This window comes from Lissotriton helveticus, chromosome 11, assembly GCF_964261635.1.
Source record: "Lissotriton helveticus chromosome 11, aLisHel1.1, whole genome shotgun sequence".
Taxonomy (NCBI): domain Eukaryota; kingdom Metazoa; phylum Chordata; class Amphibia; order Caudata; family Salamandridae; genus Lissotriton; species Lissotriton helveticus.
The window spans coordinates 489,180,216-489,196,957 of NC_136072.1; the positions used below are offsets into that span (position 1 = coordinate 489,180,216).

At 41.3% G+C, this 16,742-nt stretch overlaps 1 protein-coding gene across 1 annotated transcript in view; it reads right to left on the bottom strand.

Annotated features, from left to right (window-relative positions):
• The window catches only part of LOC144792911 (period circadian protein homolog 2-like), a 385,755-nt gene that overhangs the window by 113,473 nt on the left and 255,540 nt on the right, over window positions 1-16,742 (bottom strand). The window contains exon 16 of the mRNA XM_078668113.1: window positions 13,526-13,647. Within this exon, the coding sequence (XP_078524239.1) occupies window positions 13,526-13,647 (122 nt within the window). The remainder of the gene's footprint in view (window positions 1-13,525; window positions 13,648-16,742) is intronic.

The following is a 16,742-nucleotide window of genomic DNA, read 5'->3' on the forward strand; positions in this document are numbered from 1 at the left end:
CTTCTGATGGCTGTGGAGTCCCTAAGGCAGGGGGTGGATGAGGGACATACTATGGCCCTTATCCTATTGGACCTAAGTGCAGCATTCGACACTGTAGCGCATTCCACCTTGCTACAGTGTCTGAATACCGGAGGCCTATCAGGAGCCGCACTCCAATGGATCCAATCCTTCCTGACTGGGAGAAGTTTCCAGATTCGTCAAGGAGACCACTACTCTAGAGACATGGGTCTGGGCCAGGGAGTCCCTCAGGGATCGTCCTTGAGCCCAACCCTTTTCAATCTTTATGTCTCCCCAGTGGCGCCGATTGCCGTGGGACATGGTTTGCAAATTGTATCCTATGCCGACGACACACAGCTGGTTGTCTCCCTCTCGCGTGCACCCGGCCTTGCCATGGACAGCTTCAGGGCCTGCATGCAGGACCTTGCTACCTGGATGTCCACAAATTGCCTGAAATTAAATGGTAACAAGACCGAGGTGCTCGTGGTGGGAGGAAATCCCTCCATCTGGTCGTCGGCATGGTGGCCTTCGTGCCTGGGTGAGGTACCTACACCCCGGCAGGAAGTCAGAAACCTGGGGATCTGGCTCGATGCTGACCTGTCTCTCGGACCCCAGATAGACAGGGTCACGGGCACTTGCTTCAGCGTTTTAAAAATTCTGCGAAAGGTCCTAGTTCTCCTCCCTATGGCCGCACGCAGAACACTGGTACACGCTCTGATTACTTCACGCATGGACTTTGGCAACCTACTCTATCTGGGAGCTACCTGTAAGGCAATAAATCGACTACAGGTGCTACAGAATGTGGCAGCTCGTCTTATATTAAAACTACCTAACAGATCAGACTCCAAAGCTGCCCTCCAGTCCCTTCATTGGGTACCTATAAAGAGCAGAGTTGAATTCAAAGCTCTCTGCACCTGCCACCGTATCCTTGCTAACAAGGCACCAGCACCACTCCAGAACCTAGTCACCAGGTACATTCCATCCCGCGCTTTGCACTCCTCTCAGGGAGGCCTACTTAAGGTCCCGAGGGTAAAGAGAGCTCGCATGGGAGGAAGATCCTTCCGATACCTGGGGGCTAAGAGCTGGAATGCTCTACCTCTCAATTTACGTCTGGACCCCTCTGAATCAAGTTTCCGGAGGAAATTGAAAACACACCTCTTCTCAAAACAGTAGGCCCTTCCCCTTTTATGTCTTATGAGTGCTTCAGTTAGCGCGGGGACACGCTTTTAGCGTAACCAAGCGCTTTACAAAATGCCCTTAATAATAATAATAATAATAATAATAAAGTATATTTGAAATAAAAATGTGTGCATTTTTACAACTTGTAAGCTGATGTTTAGAAAAAATTGTTGTTTTTCCAAAATATATGTAAACTGATATTTGAGTGATAAACTGAAAGTCGCTGTGAAGATTAGTTACATATACACCAATAGACCCGATTCAGATGGGAGACTCCCAATTTTTGAAGCAAGAAATGTCTTTATTTTGTCTCTCGTCTGTATCAAAATTGCGTCTGATTCAATAGATTCTGACGTGGATCCTTTCTACAGGTTCCCCTTCACAGAAGATCTTCACGCCGAGGATTACAGGCCTGTTTGTGGTGATATACAAGTGAGTCCTTTTTGAACCATATACCCATTGACAGGACTGCCTACATATGGACTGAACTCCGGTAAAGGGTATATGGTATTTTTCCACATAAATCGTGCACATGTGTGTACCCAACACATCTGGAGTTAAAATGCACACCCAGGCATTGATATATTTGTGAAAAATGCACATCACCTCTGCCAGATTCATGCCTCCACATCTCAGGCCCCATGATCAACCCATAATACAGTGGTCTTTAGACCACTAGCGCCGTTGACTGCTGGCTGGGGCAGACGCGGTCCTAAGGTCGGTCGGCACACCAAACTCGTTATAAGGCCCTATATGTAGTTTACAACCATTAGTACTTCTCATCAAAAGGAAGGGGTTGAAGGTTATTGGGAAGCCTGTTGCATTTGCTTCTTTATTGAAAGCAGCATTCTAATTGGGTATGTTGTGTATAAGTGCACTCTGCCTGGTTCTGAAGTCTGATATCAAGGACATCACCTTATGGTTTTCAGAATGTGGATACCATATTGGTATTTTATCCCAGGTAACCAAAAAATCTAATAGCACTTTGCATATAAGTCTTATTTTTTTAGAATGTGGAAGTACAGGAAGACTTTGAAAGTAAGTCTGTGATAAATTCCAGAGTGGTATGCATCTAGCCAAATAGACAATTTTGCAGCACAAAAGAGCTTCATGTCTTTTAGTTTCCTAGCAGAGACTACAGAGATGTATGCATGCATTTCCAATACACTTATACATAGTAATAACAAACTAAAATAATCCATAAAAAATAGCCCTCAAAACATGTGAAACTATCATGGACAAAAATAAAATTCCAAAGAAGGATTAACAATCCATGGAGACCATCCAAAACCCCAAAAATGTAAATTAAAAAATTGTCTAGTAAAACTGAAAAATCTATGGAATCAAAAATGGCACTGGTTAAATTCTAACCAAATGTATTTCCTTGGGGAAAAGCACATCCCAAAGAAAAAATCTGTACAAGAAACACATTACACTGTTCCACACAACACATAAACTCTAGAAATACTATAATAACATACCATTTAAGAAATAAATACAGTCAAACCCTAAGAAAAATAATATGAGGCCTACCTAACTCAACTAGCACAGCTACAACACATTTTTATCATTCATCATACAAAAACCAACAATCACTAACCTACACTAACTAAACTATACTTAAAGATATTTCTCATAACACTAAAGCCCCCAAAATTAATATAAAAATATCTCACTTGATCTAGAGTATAGGAGTATAGGGAACCATGACCCAATGCAACCAGGAACAGGCCAACAAAAAAAATCTACAAAATAATAAAGTAGAAAAATGTTTGCTACATAAACATAACAAAAACTCAACCACCATAGAAAAGAAAGGAAAATAAAAAAATGTTATTTTGTAATTTAATAGAAAAAAATTATAAAAATTGAAACAATGACATAAAGGTAAATAAATATCTGTACCAAAAATGTAAACATATATTAGAAAGAACTATATGTAAAAATGTTAAAAACTACTTATTAATATACAGAAATGTTTCTAAAAATAACATACATTATATACAAGAAAATATACAAGAAAATGCATATTGTATTTGTGAAAACATTATGGGGTCGATTCCGAATCGGTAAAATCCCATATGAATAGCCGTACGGAGCATTTTACCCGTACGAATCGTACACCTTTAACGTCCCCGTACGTACGATGAAGTACGATCTGAACCCACAGCAGATCTCCGTACAAATCGTACGAAAGACCATACGACTCAAAAATACATACAAATCGCATTCGAAACACACAGTACGCGACATCCGTATGGATCGAAGCAGCTTTCTCTGACCCAGCAAGTACGATTTGTTACGACAATACTCCGTACGACTTTTTCTACGGGAGTATAAAACTTCCGTAAAAGCAGATTTTGACTCCAACCATGTGCGAAACGGACCCCCCCGGGTACGTGAGTACACCCCATGATTGCAGGGGTACAGTGCGTAGGGGTACGGTGCATCGGGGTACGGTGCGTAGGTGTACGGTGCATAGGGGTACGGTGCGTAGGTGTACGGTGCATAAGGGTATGGTGCGTAGGTGTACGGTGCATAGGGGTACGGTGCGTAGGTGTACGATGCATAGGCGTACGGTGAGTACCCCCATGATTGCAGGGGTACGGTGCGTATGTGAATGTGTGGCTCTCCGTACGAATTGCTCATACGATGTTTTCCGTACAAATCGCGTTCTCGGTCCGGATCGTACTTGTCGTGTCGTATGGGTTTCGAGCCGGCAGAGGCACGGAAGACCAGTGCCTCAATCTGCATCTAATTATAAATAAATATACGGGGGCAGCCAAAGGTTCAGTTTATTTGGGTTTCATGGACCTGTCCACAGCCTTTGACCTAGTTAATAGGTCAAGGCTGTGGACCTTACTACTGGACCTGGGGTTGGACCGTGCACTGGTGTATTTCATGGCTGAACTCCACAGGGACCTCTATGCATCCATAAGAATGACACAGGAGGAGAAGTGCACGGCTAGGTTTAGGTCTGGGAGAGGAGTGCGCTAAGGGTGCATTTTGGCCCCTATGCTCTTTACCTTATACATCAATTCACTGGAAGATTCATTGGTAAAGGCATCTCTTGACATTCCGCGTATGGGAGGAACGAACATCCCTGTACTCCTATACGCGGACGATGCCGTTCTGCTGGCACGGACCCCCCTTGGCCTTCAAAGATTGTTATACTCCTTCGGGGAATTTATGAAATCTTTAGACTTGGTCATTAATACTGGCAAATCAAATGTTATGACACTGGGTTCTAATAAATATAGCTCCAAAACGTTTTTGTGAAATGAATGTGCGATCTCCAGGGTGAAAGTTTTTACGTACTTGGGGGTCGTGTTTGACGACAGGGGTACCTGGGGCCCCCAAATTACATCTAAAGTAAATGCGGTTAAAAGATCTTCTGCCCCCATCCTAGGTTTCGCTAAACGGTTAGGAGGGAAACCATGCGAAGCAATCTTATCCATTTATAAAGCTAAGTCTATTGCTATTGCAAGATATGGGGCTGGCATTTGGAGGTATAAACAACATAAGCCTATCCAGACGGAGGGAAATAAATTCCTCCGTGCCCTCCTAGCTCTCCCCCAAGCAACAGCTACTTTTTCGGTCCATCAAGAGCAAGGGATGGGCTATATTACAGACATCATAAGCTTAGCCCCCATCTTATAATGGATAAAAACATGGTTGAACCCTAAACTCACCCTGAACCATGAGATTTTAAGAGATTGCATGAAATTGGAGAAATCAAAGGAAATCCAGTGGCTATCTTTTATTAAGAAAACCGCTATGGAATTGGTATGCCCTGAGATTTTTACTAATCCAGATGGGCTGGTAAAGGGTGACATCAATTGGGTTAAGTCTAATTTCAAGAAACTTAGAGACCAGGAGCGGGAATATGTGCAACTAAACAAACCTACCATTAGGGCCCATTTCCTACTGATCGTGTCTCTATCTATCCAACCATATCTCAGTACCATAACGGTCCCATTCCATCGTTGGTTGATCACAAAATTTCGTTTTAATCAAATCCATTTCTTACTGTCTGATCCTATGGGTTGGAGTAGGCCAGAGGAAGCAGTACCATGTAAATGTGATGGCCATTCACCTCAAGATATAATGCACTTTTTATTTTTTTCTCCTTTTACACTAGTGGCAGGAAAACGTTTATTCTCCCACTTTTAAAAGATAAGGGCTACCTTCAAATTAAGCCAGCACTGCTCTATCTACAACTAATGGAATCCCCTGTGATCATGTTTGGCGTTGCTAATTTCTTCGTAGCATCCATTAGAAGCAGGAAGATTAGACTGGCGAAAATAATATAATGATGCCATAAGAATGTGTTCTTAAGAAGAAATAATAATGAATTGATGTTTTTTATGCAAAGTTGCTTTTAAATTGTTTTTATTGTATTGATGTAATTCTGGCATTATTTATTTGTATAGTATACTTTTATGATTTTTATTAATCGAATAAAGTGTGTTTTGACTTGACTTGTCGTGTCGTACAGCATGTTTACGATTCGCACGGTTCACAGTGAGGGTCCTGTGTTGTACAGATTTTACCTTGGTTTTCGTACAGTTCGCAAAGATTCGGACATATTATTTTCCTACGGATTGTACTACGCGATTCGGACGGATTTGTACGATTCGTACGGGAACGGCTACAAATTCGAATCGTCGTACGGATTAGTTTCCCCAATCGGAATCGACCCCTATGTAAAAAATACATTTATGTACAAAAATCAACATTTTTTAATTTTCAACATATGCTGAAACAATATATTAAAAAGAAAGTTAATATTTGTTAAAAATGTTTATGCTGATAACAAAGTTTGTGCATGATAATTATGTCAAAAAATGTATGACAATATATGCTGAAATGAAAATTCATACAAAATGTATGAAAAATATAGGAAATACACAACTGTACATGTTATGAATGTGTAACAAATAAAAAGTAAGTTACAAAACAGTATCAGTCTGAAGTATTCAAAATACAACAATGTAAATTAAAAATGTTGAAGAGCAAAGAGCTGGAGTTTGAGGGGTGAACATTTACTATTCCAACTCCAACCTAAGCAACGTTGGGTTAAGTCTTGGACTTTGATGGTGTGTATTTACTATTCTCACTCAAATCTAAGCCACATTGGAGAAATTGCTAGACTATGGGGTCGATTCCGATCCGGTAAAATCCCCGTCCGTACGATTCGTATCCGGAGCCGTTTCCGTACGACTCGTACGGACGCCGTACGACCGGACGATTCCGATCGGCCAACCCGGGCGCGATTCGTACGGTACACGTCGATTCGTACGGAAAAGCGCACGATCACCTACACACCGTATGGCGCGTACCCCCCATGATCGCAGGGGTACGCACCGTACCCCTGTGATCACGCGGGGTACGTGCCGTACACCCAGCGTACATGGGGTACGTGCCGTACACCCACCGTACATGGGGTACGGTGCATACCCCATGTACGCTGGGTGTACGGCACATACCCCGCATGATCACAGGGGTACGGCGCGAACCCCTGCGATCATGGGGGGTACGTGCCGTACCCAGGGGGGGCGTTCCGTACCTGTTTCGGCGCGAACTCTGCGTTTACGACTGTTTTCGGCTCCCGTAGGAAAAGGGTCGTACGGCGCGTACCCGACACGAATCGTACTTGCTGGGTCGTAAAAACCAGCCGCGAACCGTAGTGATGTCGCGTACAGCCGGTTCCGAGTGAAACTCGTACGGAGATCTGAGTCGTACGGAGTCCTGTACGACTCGTACGGAGTTTGGCACCTGGTACGGATCGTACTTCGTCGTACGTATGGGACGTCTACGGGTACGATTCGTATGGGGAAAAAACTCTCCGTACGACGATTCGGAGCGCATTTTACCGGATTGTGGGGGATTTGATTTACTATTCTTGCTCCAAAATAAACCCTTTTGGTGGAATAGGTAAACTTTATCAAATCTAATTTAAATATTTCCCCTAAAATGCAATACATATTTGTAAACATATTGAAGCACTTTTAACCTTACAAATTATAAATATATAAATCAAATTGTAAAACACTTATACACATAAATTATTTATATAAGCTATAATAGAACAAACGAAAAATGATAACACAAATGTAATAAAAATAAACATTTTAATAAATTATCATGAGCACTTAATTCATGTAATGAAATAGACATAAAAGTGTAAAATGTAATTGAAATTACAATAATTTCCAAATTAAATAAATATATAATGAAGCAATAAAAAATGCAAATACTTTACAGTACTTGGGCAAGGCTGAATTGGCCTGCTCTGCATTTGGAGTGGTGAGAGGAGTAGCACCTGCACCTGAATAGGGCTGTGTCTGCCTTCCCCAATGATGGCTCCGCCACCCTAGGGTGTGTCTGGAGCAAGGGCTAAATATAAATATCTTTATAATATTATACATTATAAATTATTAATCAATCACATTATTGAAATTTGAAGCAAATATCAATGCATTTAAAACAATACATCAAATATTTTTAAAATATTTTTAAAAATCAATAACATAATATAAATAAAACATTTTTTAAACACATTTTAAAATCTCTTCACTGAATTTCACTGTGTAAACCCTACTTCCTACTCATTAAGCATTTTCATAATATTCCAAAATATATCACTGTATACACAAAGAAAAATTACATTCAATAAAAGAGGTAAGACATTTTAAATTCACGAAAATAGATTTCAAAAAACGACATGAATTGTTAAAGCATTATAAAACACTCTGCACCCTATGCCTTATAAACCACATCTTGGTTACAAAAAACGGTTATTCAATTAAATGGGAGAAAGTAGATCACTCATTGTTCCTCCCAACCATTTTACACCATACTATGACTGAGGTGAAGGTATGCCTAGACCCAGAGTCTGATCCACTTCAGATAATGTCCTCTTTTTGAGCCATCACCTCATGTGTAAAACAAGCTTCGAACCCTAGGTCACAGGTGGCGCATGCCCAAGCGAGGGGTTGGTTCAACTCAGAGTGTACGACGCAGCATGGGAGGCCTAGGTCCAGGCCAGTGCTCTTAAGGATAGTAGATCCTTTTGGAAGGTGATTAACAACAACTATTTTAGGGAGCGCCATGAACCTTTAACAGAGGTATATATTGCAGAGGAGGCATGGGTCAATCATTTTACCATCATTTATTACATTCACCCTACCACGAGCACTGAACAAGATACACAACATAGCCTGGGAACCCAAGTGACAAAAGAGCCAAACAACTACAGCACACTTTTCAGCCTGTTAGCCTGCATGACCTAAATAGTGCCTTGGATGAAAGCAGTAAAGGGAAGGCCCCAGGCCCAGACAGAACTCCTTTGGTTATGTTTCGTGAGCAGCAAGACATATGGACCCCTGTGTTTATGAAAGTTTATAATGCCAGCGTCCTGACAAGTACCCCCGCCTCATGGAAAACTTCAACCATAATTTCCGTTTATAAAAAAGGCAACAAATTTCTACAACAAAACTATTGGCCCATATCACTGGTGGACGCTACCCCAAAGGTCATGGGATGTATATTACTTAATAGACTAGAAGACTGGGCAACCACTAATGATATATGAATCGACACACAATTTGGATTGAAAAAAGGGTTGAGCACAGTCAACTAATGTCTGAATTTAAGCTGCTGGACACACATCTACACCAAAAGGCCCTATACTTGCACTGCACCTTACAGCTTGGGAATAAAAGATCCCCAACAAAGAGCCCCTCATAGGGTGCCTGTCAGGCATTGCAGCACCAGCCTGATGAGGAACATGTGCTATGATGAAGCATGACACCCAGCCGGGTATGTGAGGGCCCCAGTTCCTAAAGTGGGAGACACCCCCTCCCACTTTTGGACATCAATCTATATCGACCAGTCCTCCACTCTTCCCTTCATTAGTTTATAGGAACTGCATACCTTTGTTCTCATACATATTACCTAGAGGCATGTATGCTGGACCCCTTGTGTTTGATATATGAATTTAAGCATCATCATTGGGAAATACACAGCATCCAAAAAGGGTAAACTATACTTATCCTCTGTGCATTTTTCACCAGCTTTTGAATATGTTTCGCACTCAACCCTTTGGAAAATCATGGAGATTTAGGGGTTTAGGCACGTATCATCACCTTTATCAGGCAGCTGCATTCCAACATTACCGCCCGAGTGTGTTTTGGTAGGAATGGTGAATATACAGTCAGTTTTAACATCAGAAGAGGGGTTATGAAAGGATGGATTTTGGCCCCTTCCTGTTCTCCCTATCTATGAACAAGGTGGAATCAGTGTTAAGCACTCATGCGAGGGACACAGAAAATATTAGGCGAATATTGGCTCAAACCCTCTCCCTATTCTACTCTATGCAGATGATGCAGTTTTGATTTCCAAAATGCCTCGAATTATCGGCAGAGACCGCATACGACCGTGGCGGCCAGGACCTAATGTCAGCGTTCCTGCGGCCTCTGGATTTATTCCTTGACTAATTCCTTCTCTACTAAGGTACCCTCTCCGGGATCCGACCCTGCCACCAACGTCCTCTCACCCCATTGCGGTGGACAGATTTGACAACCCAGTCCTGAAGATGATCCTGACTAAATAGGATCGAAACGCAGTTGACCGATCTTACAGCGCAACTCACGGTGCACATTCAACTTTGGTTCATAAAAAGTTATACATCTTGTCTAAACACTGAAAAGACTTAATCTATTGAACCATTGATCCTTGTACATAATTTTTCATCACCTTGTCACCTTGCATCTCTCGCTGTGTTTTTCACTTGTCACTTGCGCCGTCACTCAATACATTACAAGCATAACGTGCACAAAGTCCATTAGGGTTGCCTTCGCAATTTATGCTCACAGTGCTGTTATAACTGTTTTGTATAATCTGTGATTTTAAATATATGATGCCATGAGCACTTTTGAAAGACTACCGGGAGTCTCCCCTTTTTGCTGCTACCTTGTAATGTCGTGTACATTCAAATGTATCTGCCTACCTCATTGAATCCGGTTGAGACATTGTTGTAAATTACGCTTACTTACCCAGATCTCAACCTGGTCTATGGGTTATACTCCTGTTGTCTTTTACTTCACACAGAAGGGTATACATTGAGTGAATCCCCTACCTTTTCTTATCTGGAGATACTCTCTGACCGTAATAATTCCTGGTCCCTATGGTAGCAAATATGTGTGCCTTAACCCCTTCGACGCTCATGACAAGCTCAGCGCGTCATGAGGTACGCCTGTCGTACGCTCATGACGAGCTGAGCTCGTCATGAACCGCGGGTTTCGCGAATCTTTAGCGCACAGCGGGAAAACGCTTAGCGCGGATGGTGTTGATGGAGAAATCCATGATTGGAATATTTTCCTTTATATAGAAACTGAGTTTTAAGGCAATTAGGAAACTCCTCATCATATACGAGAGTTAAAGTGTGGAGGTGGCCTCATATGATGCTGGGGTCTGAGGAATATATAATATTCAGAGTATCCAAAGGGTGGAAATATATCATCCATTCTGGACTGTGAACCTTGTATATAACCATCAGGATTAAGAGGGCCCCAATAATGTTTTGCCATTCTATTTGGAGGAGCTAGGCTTGAATAAATTAATCCTTATGGACAGCGTGAACTTAAACAATGCAATGGAGATTCCATGGTTGAGATATGTAAAATCCCATTGGGAGTAGATTTGCTTAGTGGATCTCTTTAATAAACCTGATTCCTGTAGATCACTAGCCAAGGGAGGACAAGGCTATACAAGCATCTGGATTGAGGCATATGATCAACCTAACAATATCTTGCTTGAAGAGAACAGGAGGCCCAAGACCACTCTAAGTTAGTGAAAGAATGTTGGAAACAATAAATTGGACTGGGGGGCTAGGGCCCAAGCTATAATTCAGGGATGCCTATTAGATGTCTACAGTACTGGTCAGATACTCATTTGGATTTAGCTCTTGAAATATGGGAGACCTACTTATGTGAGGTAATGTGTACTCAGAAGAGGTGGCGAGATATTTCAGGGACTTATAAGAGCGGTTTGTAATGCCACCAGGGACATTTCTGGCCTTCAGGTTACTGTCCATCATGGTCAAGGGAACCACCTACAGATAAGATACTATAGACCATACTTACACTGGGTGTGGGTAGTAAGATCATATCATAATTGTAAAGTCATATGACTGAGACATTTAAACCATCACTCTCGGAATTGCAAACGCGTTGGAAAGAAGCAATAGGTAAATACCTACTTGAGGAAATGAAGAACAGTGCAACAGAGTACATTTCCAACATGTACAGAAACAAAAAATTCAAATTAATTTAGTTTTACTTCTTATTAAGGATATACCGCACACCACTAAGGGTGAAAGGAATGTTTGGCCCTGGCCAGAGTTGTGCCCCAGATCTCTTTAGAGAATGTTTGATTTGATCACATGGTGTGGGATTGGCGCACTGGCTTAATGCAGTAAACAATATGACCAGACCATTAGAATCTCCAATAGATAACACTCTGTAAATGTGCCTGTTAGGGGTCTTCCTACATGGCAGCAAAATAAAGTAAAGGAGTGGGATAATACTCTTGATGGTTACACTTGCAAGGGTAAATTGGCTATGTGTTGGAAAACGACCAAGGCTCCATCAGTTATGTCATGGAAAGCTGATGTGGTGAAGTGGGCAATTGCATAAATAGCAACAGTATGTTGTATCCCTGCAAGGACATATAAAAGAGCTAGCCTTGAGGCCTGGGTGAATAAGTTTGAGTCCTTTCTTGGAACTTGGATGAGAGATCCCCTTGAGAAATAGGTTCTGGTGAAACACCAAAGCTATGACATTGTCAAACTGCATAAGTTGAAATGGGAACATGAGATGTACTAAACTATTCAGGTTATTATCATGCCACTACAGCATTGTCTGAAAGTTAAAAGGAAAGATTGTGACATGGTGCATCTGCTACGATCCATACCTGAAGAAATGTACTGTATTGTGGATTTGACTAATGCTTGGGAACCATGATGTGTCTGTAGAGTCGTGTGAGTAGACGTTCTGTCGGAACAGCAAGTAGTTTCCTGAGGGAAAATATCTATAAATTTGTTTTTAAGAACTGTTACTCCATTACATGAACTGCAAGTTGTATATGGAGGTGTATATAATCCAATGAACTGGGCTAAAGACACCTAAAAGAGGAACCATTACTGGTATATTGAATATAATTTCCTAAAACATTTTTATCATTTAACAATGAGGAAACTGGAAGTTGTTTTTATATATATTTTGAAACAGAGTTCTTGGGTAACAATTTTCCCCTAGCATATAATAAAAGTTAACACCCAAACAAATGAATTCACATTTTTTAAGATGTTATAAATAATTTCCAAAGAACACGTGAAACATCCAGTAACTGTATTTGTTCCTTTTATTTCAAATCTTTCTTTCATCTCACCCCTAGGCGACTATGCAGGTTATATCTGGTCAATTTTCCCATAAAACTCTAACAGCACAGTTAATATTCGAAAAGTAGATTTCCCTTCCTCTCCCTTACCATCCTCCCTCCCCCTCCATCAGCTTTCCCCCTTCCCTTCCTCTCCCCCTCCCCCCACTTTTCTTCTTCTTCCCCTACCCTATCCCCCCTTCCCTAACCTATTTCCCCTCCTGGTAAGGAGGTTCATCACCTCACTCATCTTTCAGTAGTACTGACTCACCCTGCAACTTTATATGCTGAGTGGTGCTGGACACTACGCACAGCGTGCTCCTTACCCAATCTAGTCCTATAGCACATCTGTCTACCCCCACACTTCTGGGACTATCTACAACTTCACCCTACTCCATCAATGTATGGCATCTTCGGATGGACGGAGAATCCCCTTCCACTGACTGTATTCAATCCCCCCAAACCACTTTATTGTTTCCCACAGACCCCAATATGGGGATTTCCGCCACACTATCTACACCATGGAACATCGTCTACCTATCCGACCTTGATATGTAATCCATCCTCTCCCCCTCCTTATCCTCCTCCTTCTCCTCCCTTCCTCTTGTCTTTTGATCCCTCTTTCTGCTATACACTCAACTCCCTCCCCTTACTCTGAGTAATTTCTTCTTTTAATTACACACAGGTATCTGTAATGACAACAGGTCATGTGAGTTTGTTATACTGTGTGTTACTTATATTGATATGTTCTTCTTTAATTTCTAATATAAAATTACAAAACAAAAAAAATATTTCAATAAATCAATTGGATTATTTACCACAATAAATTGGAAACAGAGAATCCTAACACCTTCTCAAACACTGTTCATATGCTTAAAAGAAGCAGACTTGAAAATAATGTAAATACCTCGACATCGTTTTGTGGTGACATCTGATCTGCTCTGCTTCTTAAACTCAGCAAGGGGTGGAGTAGTATTTGACATTAACTCGGATTTCCTCTTCACGGGCAAGCTGCAACCCTCTAAATATCTGCAGAATTCCGAAAGGAAAACAGAGGAAGAAGGACAAAGAAGATTATAACACAATCAGTTTCAGACAAAATCAACCACTATGCAATACAGAAAAGTCAGAATTTTAGTTTTTTGGCCATAACCCAGGCGAGGAATGGCACCAATGGTGGCCTCAGAACATATCCTCCCCAGCAAGTCCAGTAACCACCGTGAAAGACCTTGGGGTGAAACTGGATGCTGACATGTCTATGAAGTCCCAGATCCAAACAGTGGCCGGCATGTGCTTTGGGTTACTGAAAATGTTGAGGAACTTCCTTCCGCTACTTCCAGTCTCACATAGGAAACCAGTGGTACAGGCCCTGATTACATCTAGGCTGGATTATGTCAATGTTCTGTACTTGGGCCTCCTAGACGACCTATTGAGCCGCCTGCTGGTCGTACAAAATGCGGCAGCTAGAGTAATACTAATGGTAGGCCCCAGGACACACATAACCCCCACCTGAAGTCCCTGCACTGGCTCCTGGTGCGAAAAAGGATAAACCTCAAAGCCCTAGTACTGACCTTTAAGGCCTTCCATAACATGGGGGCTCCTTATATTAGGAATAGAATTCAGCACTACGCCCCACTCAGAACTTTGAGATCCTCGACCCAGTGGCTGATGACTGTTCCAAAATTCTCTTGTGCTCACATGGGGGGCGCTACTTTCAGGTGATGGCCTCTCAGTAATGGAACAGCCTGCACAGGATCTCCTTAGTTTCAGGAGATATCTAAAAACCTGGCTTCTCCAACATCAGAATGAGGTCTACACGCCGCTGTGTGCACCGGTCTGTTAGGGGGTCCTTCTAGCGCCGGGACACTCTTGGGAGTAGCCGTGCGCTTTATAAACACCCAGTAACATAACATAACAGTTCAAATCGTTTTAATTACTCAATTGCTCTTAGGGCCATTTAAGCCCTAATTTCTATTGGAGTGCTCATCCTAATTGGGACACAAACTCAGATTTGTGATTGACCCAGGTTTACAAAGGTCCACAAGTCATTCATGTTGGGGTTTCTTACAAGTGCCATTTGCACCAGTTAAAATATGTAGAAAAGCAGGTGTATAAATAGTACACTTACGCTGTATGCACACTTCGAATTAGGACATGCACCAATTCCAAGGTGTGCAAAGCGTAATAGTGTGCACATATCGAACCCCTTGCCATCTTTATTTATCAGGTACTCAATTTGCACCTGGGAGGCACCAATAAGTGGTGCAATTATAATACGGGCCTAAGTGTCTGGGTCTGCCCTGCTGTACAATTCAAAATGCCCTCCTAGTAAAACTATGGTGTTAAATTACTCCCCAGTATACCACATCTGGTGAACTTTCTTCATTAAAATTAAGTCACTGCCTTGGTAGAAGCTGACTAAATTCTCCAGCTCAATCTGCTGATCTAACTAAAACCAATAAAACTCCTTATTTTGGCCCTACTGCCAAGGAATATGTACAATACATGTATGTATTTAATCTTTTCAACCGTGTTCCTTTTTTTCTGAATCTTCTCTCACATCACCCCAAAATGACTATGCAGGTCATATCTGGTCCATTTCCCCATAAAAAGCAGACCTCATTACACCAGCATTGAAAGATCTTTTCTGGCCCCTGGAGGCAAAGAAGACCAAATTCAAACTCCTAAGCATTGGTCTATAAACCTCAGGAGGGAATAGGTCTGAAATTCATACAAAACCTTACCTCGACTTACACACCTAGGTGGAAATTTACTTAAATGTTTTGGAATGCCCGACATCAACCAAAGTTGCTCTGCCGAGTTGCATCAAAGAGAGAGTGGAAAGATATGATGCTATTTTTCACTCCTCACAATGTTGGTGTTGCAGTCGAGGAATCTGAGTTTTACTATGTTTCTTTGACCTCTTTATGCCTTACAATGAAAGAAATGGATAGTGCCACTAAAGACATCCACAGACTGTAGAAGTGGCCCGTTAATTAGCAAACTGGGCTCTAGACAATGATTGACATTTGTCAGATGTCATTTGCATTGTTAGAAACTTACTAAACCTATGGCTAGTTAGACAAAGTTTTTAAATTTGTGTCTCAGTGTAAAGCTTTCAAAATCGTATTAGACTATTTTGCATAGCTTGATTCTTTATACTTTTCCACATGATTTAGGATTATATATATTGTGTACTTTCTGTTGCCAATAAGGTTGATGGTTTTTGTCACTTGGCTGTGTAGATATAGTTTTACTGACTTTTGAGGATGCCTGACACTCATTTCATAAGGTTATAAATTGTACTGTAATATACTTTTTTGCACACATTTTATTCATGAAATTATCACGGGAATGCATTTTTTCAGACCCAAAGAGAACTATTTCAGATTCTATACCAACCTAAGTTTACTAGCTTGTTTATGGTGATTCATTCGCTTTTGAATCAATTTAAAATACTCTACATGGTATACTGCTATTTTGTATGCAAAAGGGTACTTGAATTCCTGTTCAGAAGACAAATTGGGGAGATCACAATAAAGTAGTAACCTAAATGTAAACTGCACAAATACAAAGTTAGCCTGCACACAATAAAAATGTTTTACTGTATTTAGATATGGAAACACTGTTGCATTGACACTGTTCTGCACCTACTCATGAAAAACACTTGGGGTCTGATTTAATATATGCGATCTTTATGCTCTCAGTCAGGGTGGTTGAGGACATTACCCCTGACACCCTGGTGAGTGACTAAGGCCCACCACATTTAGACATTACTGCCAGCCAGAGGTGACCTCTCTGTGTTTACAGAAGCCGCCATCGCAGAGACTACTGTGATGGCACTGACAGTTTGGTGCCCAGCTGCCATCTTTTACACACCCTAAGTTTACTAACTTTTTCTTTAGTGATATTATGACCTTTACATCAATTTAAAATATTCTCCACGGAATACTGCCATTTTGTAAGCAAAAGGTGATGTATGGAGCACCAATTTCTTTCACAAAAAAGCTGATATATATCTAAGGATGTTATAATAATGTTAAAGTCTAAAACAAGTATTTGAATATCTGTTCATAAGACAAAACGGGCAAATCACTTTGTTTTTTTTTGTGTTTTTTTTTAGA